This window comes from Cottoperca gobio, chromosome 6, assembly GCF_900634415.1.
Source record: "Cottoperca gobio chromosome 6, fCotGob3.1, whole genome shotgun sequence".
NCBI classification, from domain to species: Eukaryota; Metazoa; Chordata; class Actinopteri; order Perciformes; family Bovichtidae; genus Cottoperca; species Cottoperca gobio.
The window spans coordinates 12,109,982-12,123,104 of record NC_041360.1 but is presented as its reverse complement, the minus strand read 5'-3'; the positions used below and the strand labels follow the sequence as shown (position 1 = coordinate 12,123,104).

The 13,123-nt window shown below is 39.7% G+C and overlaps 1 protein-coding gene across 1 annotated transcript in view; it reads right to left on the bottom strand.

Moving 5' to 3' along the window:
• Window positions 1–13,123, bottom strand: part of furinb (furin (paired basic amino acid cleaving enzyme) b) — a 63,755-nt gene that overhangs the window by 3,469 nt on the left and 47,163 nt on the right. The window contains exons 7-10 of the mRNA XM_029433331.1: window positions 8,373–8,461; window positions 5,827–5,999; window positions 1,867–2,079; window positions 161–261 (exon numbers count right to left, since the gene is read on the bottom strand). Of these exons, the coding sequence (XP_029289191.1) occupies window positions 161–261; window positions 1,867–2,079; window positions 5,827–5,999; window positions 8,373–8,461 (576 nt within the window). The remainder of the gene's footprint in view (window positions 1–160; window positions 262–1,866; window positions 2,080–5,826; window positions 6,000–8,372; window positions 8,462–13,123) is intronic.

The following is a 13,123-nucleotide window of genomic DNA, read 5'->3' as shown; positions in this document are numbered from 1 at the left end:
ACACACACTTCACATGACTGCACAGCAGAGCATAACAAATAAAATGTTACACATTTTTTTAAATGTCTTTTTTTTTGTTTTACTGTAAAAGCGTAATGGCTACAGGGTTGGCTATTAAAACAGTTATATGATAGGAGGAGGTGGTGTCGTTGTCACTCACTTGGCCTCCAGAGCCAGGGCAATGATCCCAGCAGCCAGTGGGGCCGAGGCGGACGTCCCCGTGTGAGAGTCTGTGCATTTTTGCCTCAAGTCTGTGGTCACCTTGGAGACCCGAGAAGAGAGAGAAGAGCACAGAAATACAGAAGGTTAAACACAGTTAATATGATGCATTGAGTTTTCCCACATCAACATGAGTGAAGATCACGGTGAGAGAGGTTAGACGGGGAGGGATGGGGATGATGGGAGCTTTGCCGGCAGCATTCGGAAGGCGGGAAGCGGGAGGAAGAGAGAATGAGCAGGTAGGTTCAGTCTCAGGTCTGTGGATCCCCGCCAAAGGGTCAGTGAATGTCAGCCAAATCAGCAGAGTTAGGTCGGGTGATGGCGGTGAGACAAAGTATGTTAGCGCTCCGGGTACATCTCAGGCTCTCAGTCTCTGCCAATGACTTAAAGCTAATAAGGCCTGTCTGGGTCACGACAGGGACACGTTGGAAATGACAAGAAGCAAGAGGGCAAGGCGAGCTGTGAAGGTCAGGCACAGATTCTTGGTTTGCAACTTTTGGCCTGACAGATTGTGGCACTAATGGCCATTATGTGTGGAAAGAAGTCCTACGTGTCAGAGGAATAAACAAAGGAAGATGTCTGCATGGGTCGAGTGCTAGAAGTAGATTTAACAATACTTAGACATTTTATTTATTCCTCCTAATGCATTCACTGAAAACATTAATACCTTGAGTTTTGTTCTGTTGGTCGAACAAAACAAGCGATCTCACAACCTCATCTCGGAACTTGAGATGAGCATTTCTTACTATATTGTGACATTTTATATGAAGGCTAAGTGACTAATTGAAAAAATAATCTACAGATTAACCAAAAATGTTAGTTGCACCCCTACACTGATTATGTTTTTTCTTTTGCAAACAAGTTATAAAGCTAGTATTTTCAGAATACCCAGTAACACAAACCCAGTGCCTAAAGAGATGTCAGGTGATCAAATCTGTCCACTCAATGAGCTCCTTGTGAGTCTGATTAACAGCTTGGCTCCTGCTTGTAACCTGACAGTCTAGACACAAATGTACCAAACACAAAATTCTAACAAAATGAACATAAATCCTAGTTTTGGATAAAAGAAAGCTGTATGAACTCACTGATACAAGAAATGGCAGCTTCTGGCGGCCACAGCAATAATACAACAGCAGCAGTAAATTTAAAAGTGACTTCAATTTAATCCATTTTATGAGTTGTGTTTGCTCGCTTGAAGCATGCCTCTGTTGTATTTTACGAAAAGCATGGCAGATTTGCGGTTGTTTTATGTTATTCTATGTCCCTGAGGGAAGTCTTTCTTCAGCTGACAAGCAGCTTGAAGGGAGCATGTGACATCCCTCAATGTTTGTCAGCTTTGCTCGCTGTATGTTACACATCAGTCACATCAATATGGACAGTTTAATGCCTATTTTTGGATTGGGAGAAATAAGATTAATGTGTATGTACGAAAAGGGTTCATTTTGGAGGCACCAGCATCAACTTTTGTATGAAGTATGAAGTGCATGTTTATTTTTTGCAATACTGACATTTACAGTGTGCAAGATGTTCAAAGTATAAAAACAATCCTACACAAAATCTGAGATCACAGTATGACTGTGTGTGTGTGTGTGTGTGTGTGTGTGTGTGTGTGTGTGTGTGTGTGTGTGTGTGTGTGTGAACACCCACTATCTGTTTCTCCCCCGGGTTTCCAGAGCTGTAGGTAGTAGCGAGGGTGGAGGAGCAGGGCTCGCTGTACCACGGCACGTTGCCGGACTGCGTGGTGCTGCTGATGGAAAGGGTGTAAATGCTGTTGGTGTAACCGTCGCAGTTACAGCTGTCCTGTTCCCGGCCACCATTACCAGAGGCCCAGACAAAGATGGAGCCTTGTCCGCCACGTCCCTGAGGCATAGAAACATATACATTAAGTTCATATAGACACACACAGAGTAGACTCAGAGGAAGAGACTAACAAGAGCTGGTTGAAGTGACGAAGACGTGTGTCCCACTGTCTAAACGCCTTGTCACTTAAGTGCATTTGTTCAGCGGCAGTGAACCGCTGTAGGCACAGCTCTTATTAATATATCATAATGTCGGGCGACTTATTGCGGCAGAACATCAGATGACAAACAGATGAAATGTAATTACAAAATCCACTCAAGCTTAATATAATTTAGGGGCATGATAAATGATGACATGAGATCTGGCAGTGAGGCCGTACGCTGCTAAAGTACACACTGTATCGCAGCGTACTGCACTGTACATTTAGTGCAGTTGGCTTAGCAGCCAACAGGAGACCAGAAATATTTTAGCAAAGTAACAAAAGGCTGTAGTTTGTCACATTGCTAAGATTAGATTGTCCCTTTTGTTCCAAGACACAAATCCTTTTTTATGCGTTTGTCTCCAGCTGATTAGATTACTGCAACTCTTTAATCGCTGAAATGCCCCAGAAATCAATGGGTCGCCTTCAGCTGCTACAATATACAGCTGCCATGGTGTTCACAAGTTGTAGGATTTTTTTAAACACATTTTCAGAATGTTGGCCTCCATGCAGAGTAACCTGTGGCCTTTTGAATCGATTTGTGAGTTTTACAGTTTATTTTTGAGTCAGTAGTTGGTCTGCCTTCTTCCTACACTGCTGACCTACTGATGGTAGCCTGAAGTCTGCAGGCCAGCTGTTGTTCCTGTGGGGGCTGGAGACAGAGGGCAGCAGGGCATCTGCATTCAGGACTCTACAGCTCTGAAATAGCCTCTGGGTGGAGAACAACCTCCTTGTCCTTTTGTTAAATTCATAAAGGCACATTTTTAAAATTGGCTTTTAATTAGCTTTCATTTTGCTGTCATGTTTTAGTAAGCCTTTCTTCTTAACAATACAATTAGAAAGCACATTTTCTTCTTTCTTAGACCTTAGTATTATCTCAGCCTTTGATTTGTTCTTTTGTGAAGCTTTGAGGGTTTCTTTGAAAAGTGTTGAATAAATGAAAGTATTGTTATCATTACAATTTACCCACGACAACTCACATTTCTATTCAGCATAAATCGACCCCGTCACAAGTTAATGAAAGCTTGCATAAAAGTACGAGAGCAGCAACCCTGAATAAAACCGGATGATTACTACTTTATTTCTTCTACGTAAACAAAAAAACAAGAGATACATATGGAGAGAGAAACTGATAAAAGACAGTGGAGGGACTTCTTTTAAATCCCACATGCAGAGAGATGAAATAATGAAACAGTTGATGGCAAGTGTAACATTAATAAGGTGAGAGAAAACAGATGTATACCATCTCTCCCTCCCTCCAGCTCACCCACAGACACACAAAACGACACGAAGAGGTACAACAAGGAACGAGTGTTTGATGGAAAAAGCTGCAGGAATGTTTTACTACTCGTGTTGTAAATTATGTATTGTGATTGTTTGTCTGTTTTGCTTTTTGCCTGGCTGGTGAAATAAATAAATAATAGAAGTCCTTGCTGTCACATCATCAGTTCCAGTATTTTGGCTTCGCAGTCCCGACAAATATAAAGATACTGGAATCTGTGCTTCCTTATCACTGTTGTTGCAACACTATTTTCTCTGGGTCCGTTAATCACATTTTAAGCTTGTAAGTGTACAAAGGGACTTTAATTTCACCTCAACACAGACTTCAAATGAGCTTGTCTAGAGTAAAAAAAAAAAAAAAGATTATTCATTTTCTTATTTTTAATGGATTCCTACATCTCTATCTCAGACAGACATTTTGGGGGAAATTTCCTTCTACTGTGTGTGTGATGCTGTCTGAATCGCACCATATCATAACACAATAATCTCGAAACCTTTACCTTCTAGCCCAATTTATGAGCCGATGCTGCCTTTGCTGCAGGTTACACAGGCCAGACGATAACACTTCGGTGCCAGGGGTTATCTCACTGCCAGAAAAACACACGCTGAACCAGAAAGGTTCTGTTGTGCTGCTGTCAGGCAATTTCTCCTCACTAACTCACCGTGATATGTGGAGCATATCACATTTTTCCCATAGAAACATGTGCAGTTTTATTTATATGTCAATTATTGTCTTTTTAATCTAACTATTGTCCTGCATCAGTGACCGCTGCTCTGATTCTGTTTACTCCCATCTCACATTTATCATTTTGCTGAACTGCTAACACCTTTTGATGCCGCATGCTGACACATGATTACATTATAATATATCAAACTCTTTAACGTCTTACTCTATCCAAACCTAAAGGTCTAGTAAGAGAGCAGTTAACAAACTCACCTTGAGTTTGTCCTTTCCAACAATATATCTCAGAAAGATAGCCTCCATTAAATATTGATAAAGTATGATTGTAGAAAAATGTTCAGACTTCCAAAAGCATTTTTTACTGGCATGAGAGAAATTGCTCCTTATGTAGTTGAAAAACAATAGTTCAATGTGTTGGGAAATATGCCTACGCATATGCATATTCGCTTCCTTGCAGAGGGTTAGATGAGAAGATCAATACTCCTCTCACATGTGTCAGCAGCCAGTTAGCTTAGCTTAGCATAAAGACTGTAAACAGGGGGAAACAGCTAGCCTAGCTCTGTCCAAAGATCCACCTACCAGCACGTCTGAAGCTCATCAATTAACATGTTATATACTTGTTTGTTTAATATGCACAAAAACTGAATTGTAAAAACAAAAAATTGCCATTTTACTAAGAGTTATGAGTCAGACCATTTCTTATCTGGGACCAGTTACCAGGACGTTACTGGCCCTGGCGTTGTGCTTCCCAATCAATTTTTGTTTTCTCCAACCTAAACCTGAACTCAAACATATCCCTGACTCCAAACTGTCATTTTGTGCTATGATATGGGAAACACTGTTTGAATGAGAAACTGACTTAGACACTATAATGGCAAATAAATAGTCTGGCAAATAATAAAATGGTGAATTGTTGTTTTTACACTTTGGTTTTCGTACGATTAGACAGATGAGATATAACATGTACTTTATGCTTCTTCAGAGGTGCTGGTAGGCTGATGTAATTCCCTTGGGACAGAACCAGACTAGCGGTTTTCAGTCTAAGCTAAGCTAACCATCTGCTGGCTTCAGCGTCATATTTATTTTATTTAGACATGAGAGTGTGATCAATCTTCTCATCTATTTCTCTAAATGTTACACTAATCAACGCACATCTTTGCAATCAAATATCTGCACTCTACAAACTCTTCCTCAAACTCTGCCCATTCCTCGGACTATTTTGCACATTTCTGCACAATAGTACCACTTTTAAAACGGCACAGCTCTTCCACTTCTAATTATTTTCACAGTAATAGTCATATTCTTACTGTATTTCCTGTTTTGTATATTTATATTTTTTGTACACATGTATTGATTTTATAATAATTTTTAAATAATATTTGCTTTTATTTGACATTTTAATTGATCTTACTGTGTTTATGTATGCAAAGCAAATTCCTTGAATGTGAAAATCTACTTGGCAATAAACCAAAATCTGATTTTGATTCTAAAAAAGGAAGGGAATAGCATATTTCACAAAATGTCAAACAAGTAAAAACCTGTGTCAAGCCTTTAAAGAGCTGGTGTGAGTTTGATGGTGATGCTAGAAGCAAGAAACAGGGAAGATATTGGAAGATTAAAAACTCTAGCTAATGCTCTGACTGACCTTGGTGATTCCCTGGAGGAAAGCCTCCTTAGCCAGTTTGGCGGGGCCGTCCAGTGACTTGCCATCGTCCTCTGGGCCCCAGCTGGCGCTATAAATGTGGATGTGCTGCGGGTTGAGGCTTAGAGAGTGGGCCTCCACCACGTCTGTCACCTCCCCGTCCAACATGCGAACTCCTGCAAAATGAACAGGCAATGAAGTGCAGATTAGGTTACCACAGAGGAGACGTAAAAAGTGGTGGGGAAAGAGTGACAGAATGACAGATGGCAAAGAGATTTCCAATGTGAGAGGAAATGTTCAAAACCTCAAGGAAAAGAACTCGGCATGAGAAGACAAGAAGAAGAGAAAACTTGTCATAGAAGGTAAAAGAAATCGGTCGGACCCGCATATTCCCATGTTATCATCTGCTACAGCAAAAAAAGAAACAAACAGAAAAACAAGAAAAACAAAAGACTTCACAGGAAAAAGCAAAGACTTCACAGAGTTCCAGTTTTTAATGAGTATAAGCGCATAAAGCTCACCCGCAGATGCTGCTTCGATGGATATTACATTATTTTATCGTCGCATAAACAAACAAACACCCAGCTGGTTGTTAAACCAAGAAAAGCTAGTTTCCTGACCCCCACCAAGCACACAGAAAGGACAGGTTGACAAACCTAACAGACTGCAGGAGAGAGAAAGGTGCACATACACATGGCTATAAATGAGCTGAGCGCTTACAGATCTTCCAACAGACTGGTGTGTCCACAGGGTAGCACCGAATGTCACCTTTCATCATACCTGAACACAACCCTGTCTGAGCCTTTGAAGTGAAGCCTCAGATCACTCCTCTGAACATTAATGGCTGTTGAGAGGCGTGAAATGAACCACCCTCAACTAAGGTCCATTACTGGGAAAGGACCCCCCGAACCTTAAAGGTAATACTGAGACTGACGGCGTCCACATTAAGACTTTAATAATCCATTCTAGACTACCTGACTGGCCCTGAAGGCACAAACACATGCCAGAAGGGATGTAGCCAAAGCAGTAATTACTCTGTTGGCGTGGGGATTCGGTGTAACACAAGTTTGAATACTGAATAGCCTGAAAAGAAAACACAAAACGCTTAACTGTGCTAAACATGCGACATAAAGCATAATGTTTGCTCGGTTAATCATTATGCACGGGCTGTATTACAGCGGTAATGATAATCACTGTCGTACCAATTCTCATCAACTTCCTGCAGCTTGACGATTCCTTATTAAAGACACTGCTGCGCATGTTTCCTGCAGCTCCAGAGAGTTAGAGGTAGCAGGTAGGAATGCTGCTATGAGTGTGTGTGTTAGTGTGTTTGTGTGTATGTGTGGAGGGAAAACAAGTACATTAGGTGAAGGGAATGCAGAATGAGCCAAGTAAGGTCACTTACTGGTTTTAAACACTAATCACTGCTCAGTAAATAACTTTCTCTGTCTGTGTACACACACGGACACACACACACACACACACACACACATATACATATGCATTCACACACACAAATGGTATTTGGGGAGCAGATCACAGCTGTTTATAAACAATCCACTGACCCCGTGACGTGAACAGATTCACAGAGGAGTAATTTATGAGAACAGGGCCAACTCTGTCGGGAGATGAATGGTAATGAAGACGAAGAAGGAGAGTTATGAGTAACATCTGTGAACGGGGCTGCTCAGGGATCCACTGGCTCTGCTGAGTCTTGTTGGCTGCCAACATGTCACTGACAGATTGTTTGCTGACAAAAGTTACTAAAAGCCTCCTTGGAATACTTCATCAAGTGCAAACATTTTCAGGAGCCAAAAAAAGCAACCGCTTAGACTTAATTTGCGATCGCAGGTGTGATTTTAATCAACCCATCGGAGGAAATATCTTCTTTCTTAATGCATATCTGCACATGCTGACAAACATGAGACTGTACTAAGAGTCTTATTTTGACCAGCTTTTTATGCAGATGATTTACACATTGCTATGAAAAGATATCCACTGGGTTGTGAAGTTGCCTTGGCATCAACATAATACTACATTTAGACAATACAAAGGCCTCAACAAAAGACTTGAAAATCAAACTGGCTTTTTATCTAATTAGTGAAAAAGAAGAGAAGGGATTTCAGGCTAAGTGCAGGATTAAGATGGAGTGACATATGATATTTGCTGGTTTGAATAAAACAACTTATATTTGAAATCTACACGTTTCTATGCATTGAACAAAGCCAAGATCTTTATATTTTCAAAACCTGCAGAGAGCAGAAGCTATTATTATTAGCAGCAATGGATAAAGCACAATTCACTGAGCGCTCTTGCATATCTCTGTAGCACACTTTCACTTGTGCATCTGAACTGGACTTGTGCGTCCAGAAAAAATCCTTATGGATATCTAGTCCATAACGATTGGATGGAGCCTCGCTGATACAAATTCACTTCTACCGTAATTAGTTTGAATGTGAATATTATTGTGCTTACTAGTTTAATATTAAAATAATTAAATTATTAAACATTGTTCCCAATTAAAAATCTCAATGGTATTCTTCACTCACCTCCAATTTTAGCATTATAGGCCACGCCTACGCCGCACACGCCGTTGTTGGCTGCTGCTGCAACTTCTCCGGCACATCGAGTTCCATGTCTGGGAAGAGACGAAGTCACAAAGCAGAGTAATAAAAAGAAAATGGATGGGGAGATGACAAATAAACAATTTACACATCAAGCAGGATCCTCACAATAACGCAACCAAATACTGACAGCAAAAAAGCAGCAATTGTTTATAACTTTCTGAACTGAGCTGGGCTTTAAAACAATACTGTAGCTGAAGGGCTGCTACAAATACACCAGTCAAAAGAGAATCATAAATCCAGTGGCCCTTTTGTCACTGCAGCAGACTCAGAGATGTAACAATAAGTGCTAGAGAGCCTGACATGCCTTTCTAGATGTAAGGGCTGTTCATTAGAGGGGTTTTAGAATTCAAGACTTACAACGTTGACCTTCATTGTAAACAGGACTTGCAATTAGAAGTGTTGGGGACACACTCCATTTCTTTTTCTTCTGTAGTAAGGACTCAAAGTATGCTATAATAGTCCATGCAGTAGCACAAGTTATTATTGTATGTATTAAGTTTAGTCCATTTTGAAGCATACTTCATCATAACATTTCATTGTAGGTTTTTAGCAAAATTTAATGTATTTCCATGCATTTAAAAAATGATCTTTGCTGCATCATAAGTGATTATTATGCATGAAATTACATTTCACTTTAATTACCACCAACAATGAAGCTTTACCTAACACATACAATGATTACTTATGATACTACATGGATACAATTGTCACTTGGTGATGAGATGACAACATTTCTTTGGCTTTTGTGTTTTTTCCTGTAACTCCATTTGCATTTGAATGTTTAAAGGCCTTGAAAACACATTTTCTTAATAAGCTTCTTACGATGAGTGACGGGGCCCTTCAAAACACAATATTTATTTTCGTTTTGGTTGTTTCACATGAGATATTTCAATATTTGTGTTTCTGTCTTATAGTTATAGTGTAGTATAATTACTATATATAGTTTTACATTTGAGAAAAAAGGTTATGTTAAGTACTTTCATGGACCAATCGGGGTTTAGTAACATTTTTATCTTAATCTGACGACAGCTGTCCATTTTCTTTGCCAGCACTATCAATCAAATCTGACCAAACACACCTGCACAGTCCCTATGAAGTAGATTCGCTGAGGTTTTTAAAAACAACAGTAAATTCTCATTAAATAATAACTGGAAACTTTAATTATTGCTTATTTTGTCATAAACGCTCAATGTCATAGAGAAATAATTTGATTTAAAAAGAAGTTATGTAAAGAAGAAATGCTTGTTTTTCTAACCCTTTTGCTCACGGATGAAGGTTACGAAACTTGAGATCAATGTGCAACAGTAAATATAGTGAATATAAAGAAGGTTCACATTCCTTCTCTGCTAAACAGAGCCACATCAGAGCTCCTCTTTTCACCTCTAGGTCATTTCTGAGAAGAAATATAGGAAATCTTTTTCTCCTGCTGTACAGGCTACAGGGTTACAGGATATAGGAGCTTCCCAACAAGAAGTAAAACCTGAGGACAACACAAAGACCAAAAACAAACTTTACCTTGACAGTCACTGTCCATTCAAATGAGATTTGATATTTTATCGATGTACATGAATTATTCACCGAGTCCCTCATTAATACTGTAAACCAGTCTTGAGTTTCAGAGAACAGACAGGTTCCCCCAGAGCGTTGTCTAGATGTCAAATACACTTCACAAACAAACCCCCTCCCTACAACCCCAAACCCCCCGTGCTTTATCAACCGCAGATCCCATCTTATTAAAGACAATGAAAAGTCGGAACTGAAACCTTCACAGCTTTGCATCATTCCAGACACAAAAGTAATTGTTAGTGAAATGGATTTAAATCGTTTCATTGACTTCAGGGGTTGAAGCGGTGTGATCAGACTGCGAACGGATGGAGCAGAATGAACATTTAGCATTTAACACAGGTCATTAAGATTGTCTGCTGATTACAGTGCAGATATCTGATCAGGAGGTGTACAGTTTCACACCCTTCTCCGGGACGTGCTGTGTGAATGTTATTGGAACAAAGCTAATTACATCCACAGTATTGTTTTGAAAGAGCCAAAAAAAAGACTTTCTTTTTGAACTCCCAACCTCCCCTTACGCTGAGGCAGAGGACAAAGTCATTTCACAGGGTCAGAGCATGGCTACGCCTCCAGCTGGGATCCTGATTAGACTGTGTAGCTCTGTGATATATTACCCACCCGCTAATTCTCAGTTTTGTTCACCATTTTAGCAAATGGATCACTGCAGTTTTCCTTATTCTTCTTCTGACGTGCAAATTTTTTTTTTACCAGCTCATGCTTTAAAACGTCAAAGAAGGAAACTCACAATAACAAAAAAGGACGTCGGAATAAACAATGTTGCCTCCTAACAAATCCTTTATTAGGCTGTCAACAACTACAAGCATTAAAGGGATTTTTTAACAAGTAATCAACTGGCCTGACAGGGCATATTTTTCAATGACGGATATGCCCTCACAAGGACCTTGGCACAACATATGGCAGGGTGTAATGCATCACAAATGCAATTCAATTATTATCATTGCTATCAAGAGGTTAAACTTTACTGCTAACTAGCTTTAATAAACGGCAGCAGTTGATGGAGACTTGACGCTCCCTCAAGAACAATATATGTACTCCGGGGTTAAATGAGGACTTATTACATGGGAAGGCAATTTCTTAGCAATATTATGTAGCAGCAGGCAATTTTGTGAAAAATGCAGCAACAAACACCTGACCTAATAAGCATTAGAGAATAATTATGATTCACATCACAAATCAGTCCCTTTGTCTCTATAAAAGAAACACCCAGTGTATAAAAAAGCTTGAGGCATGGTTCACAGTCTCAGTTATTCAGCTTCCAGGCATGTTGATCTCTGTGCAGCAGGACATCTCTGTCTGCATGTGAAGTGGCGAGCAGACCTTAAAGTAAGCATCAATTGTTTAATCAGAGCGTGAAAGTGCCATTACAATTTAGCTCACCGATGAACGCCTGACAGTGTCTGACTGACTGGCTGCACAAGCTCGTCCACACAACTCAATCATGCAATTATGTGCGGAGACACTACAGAGTGGGAGCTGACTGGTGACTGTCAGTCATTTCAAGACTGAAAAACAAAATGTGTGCAAGAGACTAGCGTGTAAGTAATATTCTTTCCCTCACTACAGAAATATGAGTGAGAAGACTGTTTAATGACATTGAGAAAGCTCGGCATCAGTGCTACTCAGGAAAGAGCACAAATTCACATATTGTATGTTTATATTTTAACGTGCCTGTTTAACATAAAACCAAAAGTAGGACAGACCTATATTTGAAGACATACAAATCAGTGCTTTCTCTGTAATTTAACGTAGCAGTGGGTCACTGATCCAGAGTAGCTTCCAATTTATGAGCCTTTTTCTCAGGAATGATACCTAAAAATGATAAACACAGCTTTAGTCTTGCTTTAGTTTGAAGTTTATCTAGAGTTTAAATCAATTTCCATATCACACTCTCTTTTGTAGTTTCTTGTGGTGGAACACTACTGAATATCGATATCTAACCTTCCCTTTCTCGCTAAGATCCTTGAGATAGCAGTTGCAAAACAGTTATGTGATTCTTTACATAATAATAGTTTATTTGAGGTTTTTCAATCTGGATTTAGAGTTCATCAAAGCACAGAGACGGCACTGGTGAAAGTTTCTAAAAACCTTCTATTGGCTTCAGACAAAGGACTTGTCTCTGTTCTTGTCTTGTGCCTCAGTGCTGCTTTTGACACTGTTGATCATGACATTCTACTACAGAGACTGGAACATTGTGTTGGCATAAAAGGAACCGCACTAAACTGGTTCACGTCCTATTTATCAGAGTGATCTCAATTTGTATGTTTTAACGATAAATCCTCCATGACAGCCAAAGTCAGTCTTGGAGTTATATGGATTCTATTCACCTTATATATGCTTCCTTTGGGCAATATTATAAGGAACCACTCTATAAACTTTCATTGTTATGCGGATGATACCCAATTATATCTATCAATTAAACCAGACGAAACCAATCAATTGGCTAAACTTCAAGCATGCCTTAAGGACATAAAAACCTGGATGTCTAGCAACTTTTTGATGTTAAACACAGACAAAACTGAAGTTATTATACTTGGCCCTAAACGCCTCCGAAACATATTTTCTAATGACATAGAAGCTCTGAATGGCATTCATTTGGCCTCCAGCACCACTGTAAGGAATCTTGGCGTCATCTTTGATCAGGATCTGTCTTTTAACTCCCACATAAAACAAATCTCAAGGACTGCCTTCTTTCATCTACGTAACATTGCAAAAATAAGACACATCCTGTCTCAAAATGATGCAGAAAAACTAGTCCATGCATTTGTTACTTCAAGGCTGGATTACTGCAACTCATTGTTATCAGGTTGTCCCAAAAAGTCGCTTAAGACTCTTCAGTTGATCCAAAATGCAGCGGCACGTGTATTGACAAGAACAAGGAAACGGGATCATATTACTCCGGTATTAGCTGCTCTGCACTGGCTCCCGGTAAAATACAGAATAGAATTCAAAATCCTTCTCCTGACTTACAAAGCAATTAATGATCAGGCTCCAGCAAATCTTAAAGATCTCATAGTACTAGAGCAGTGCGCTCCCAGACTGCAGGGTTACTTGTAGTTCCCAGAGTCTCTAAGAGTACAATGGGAGCC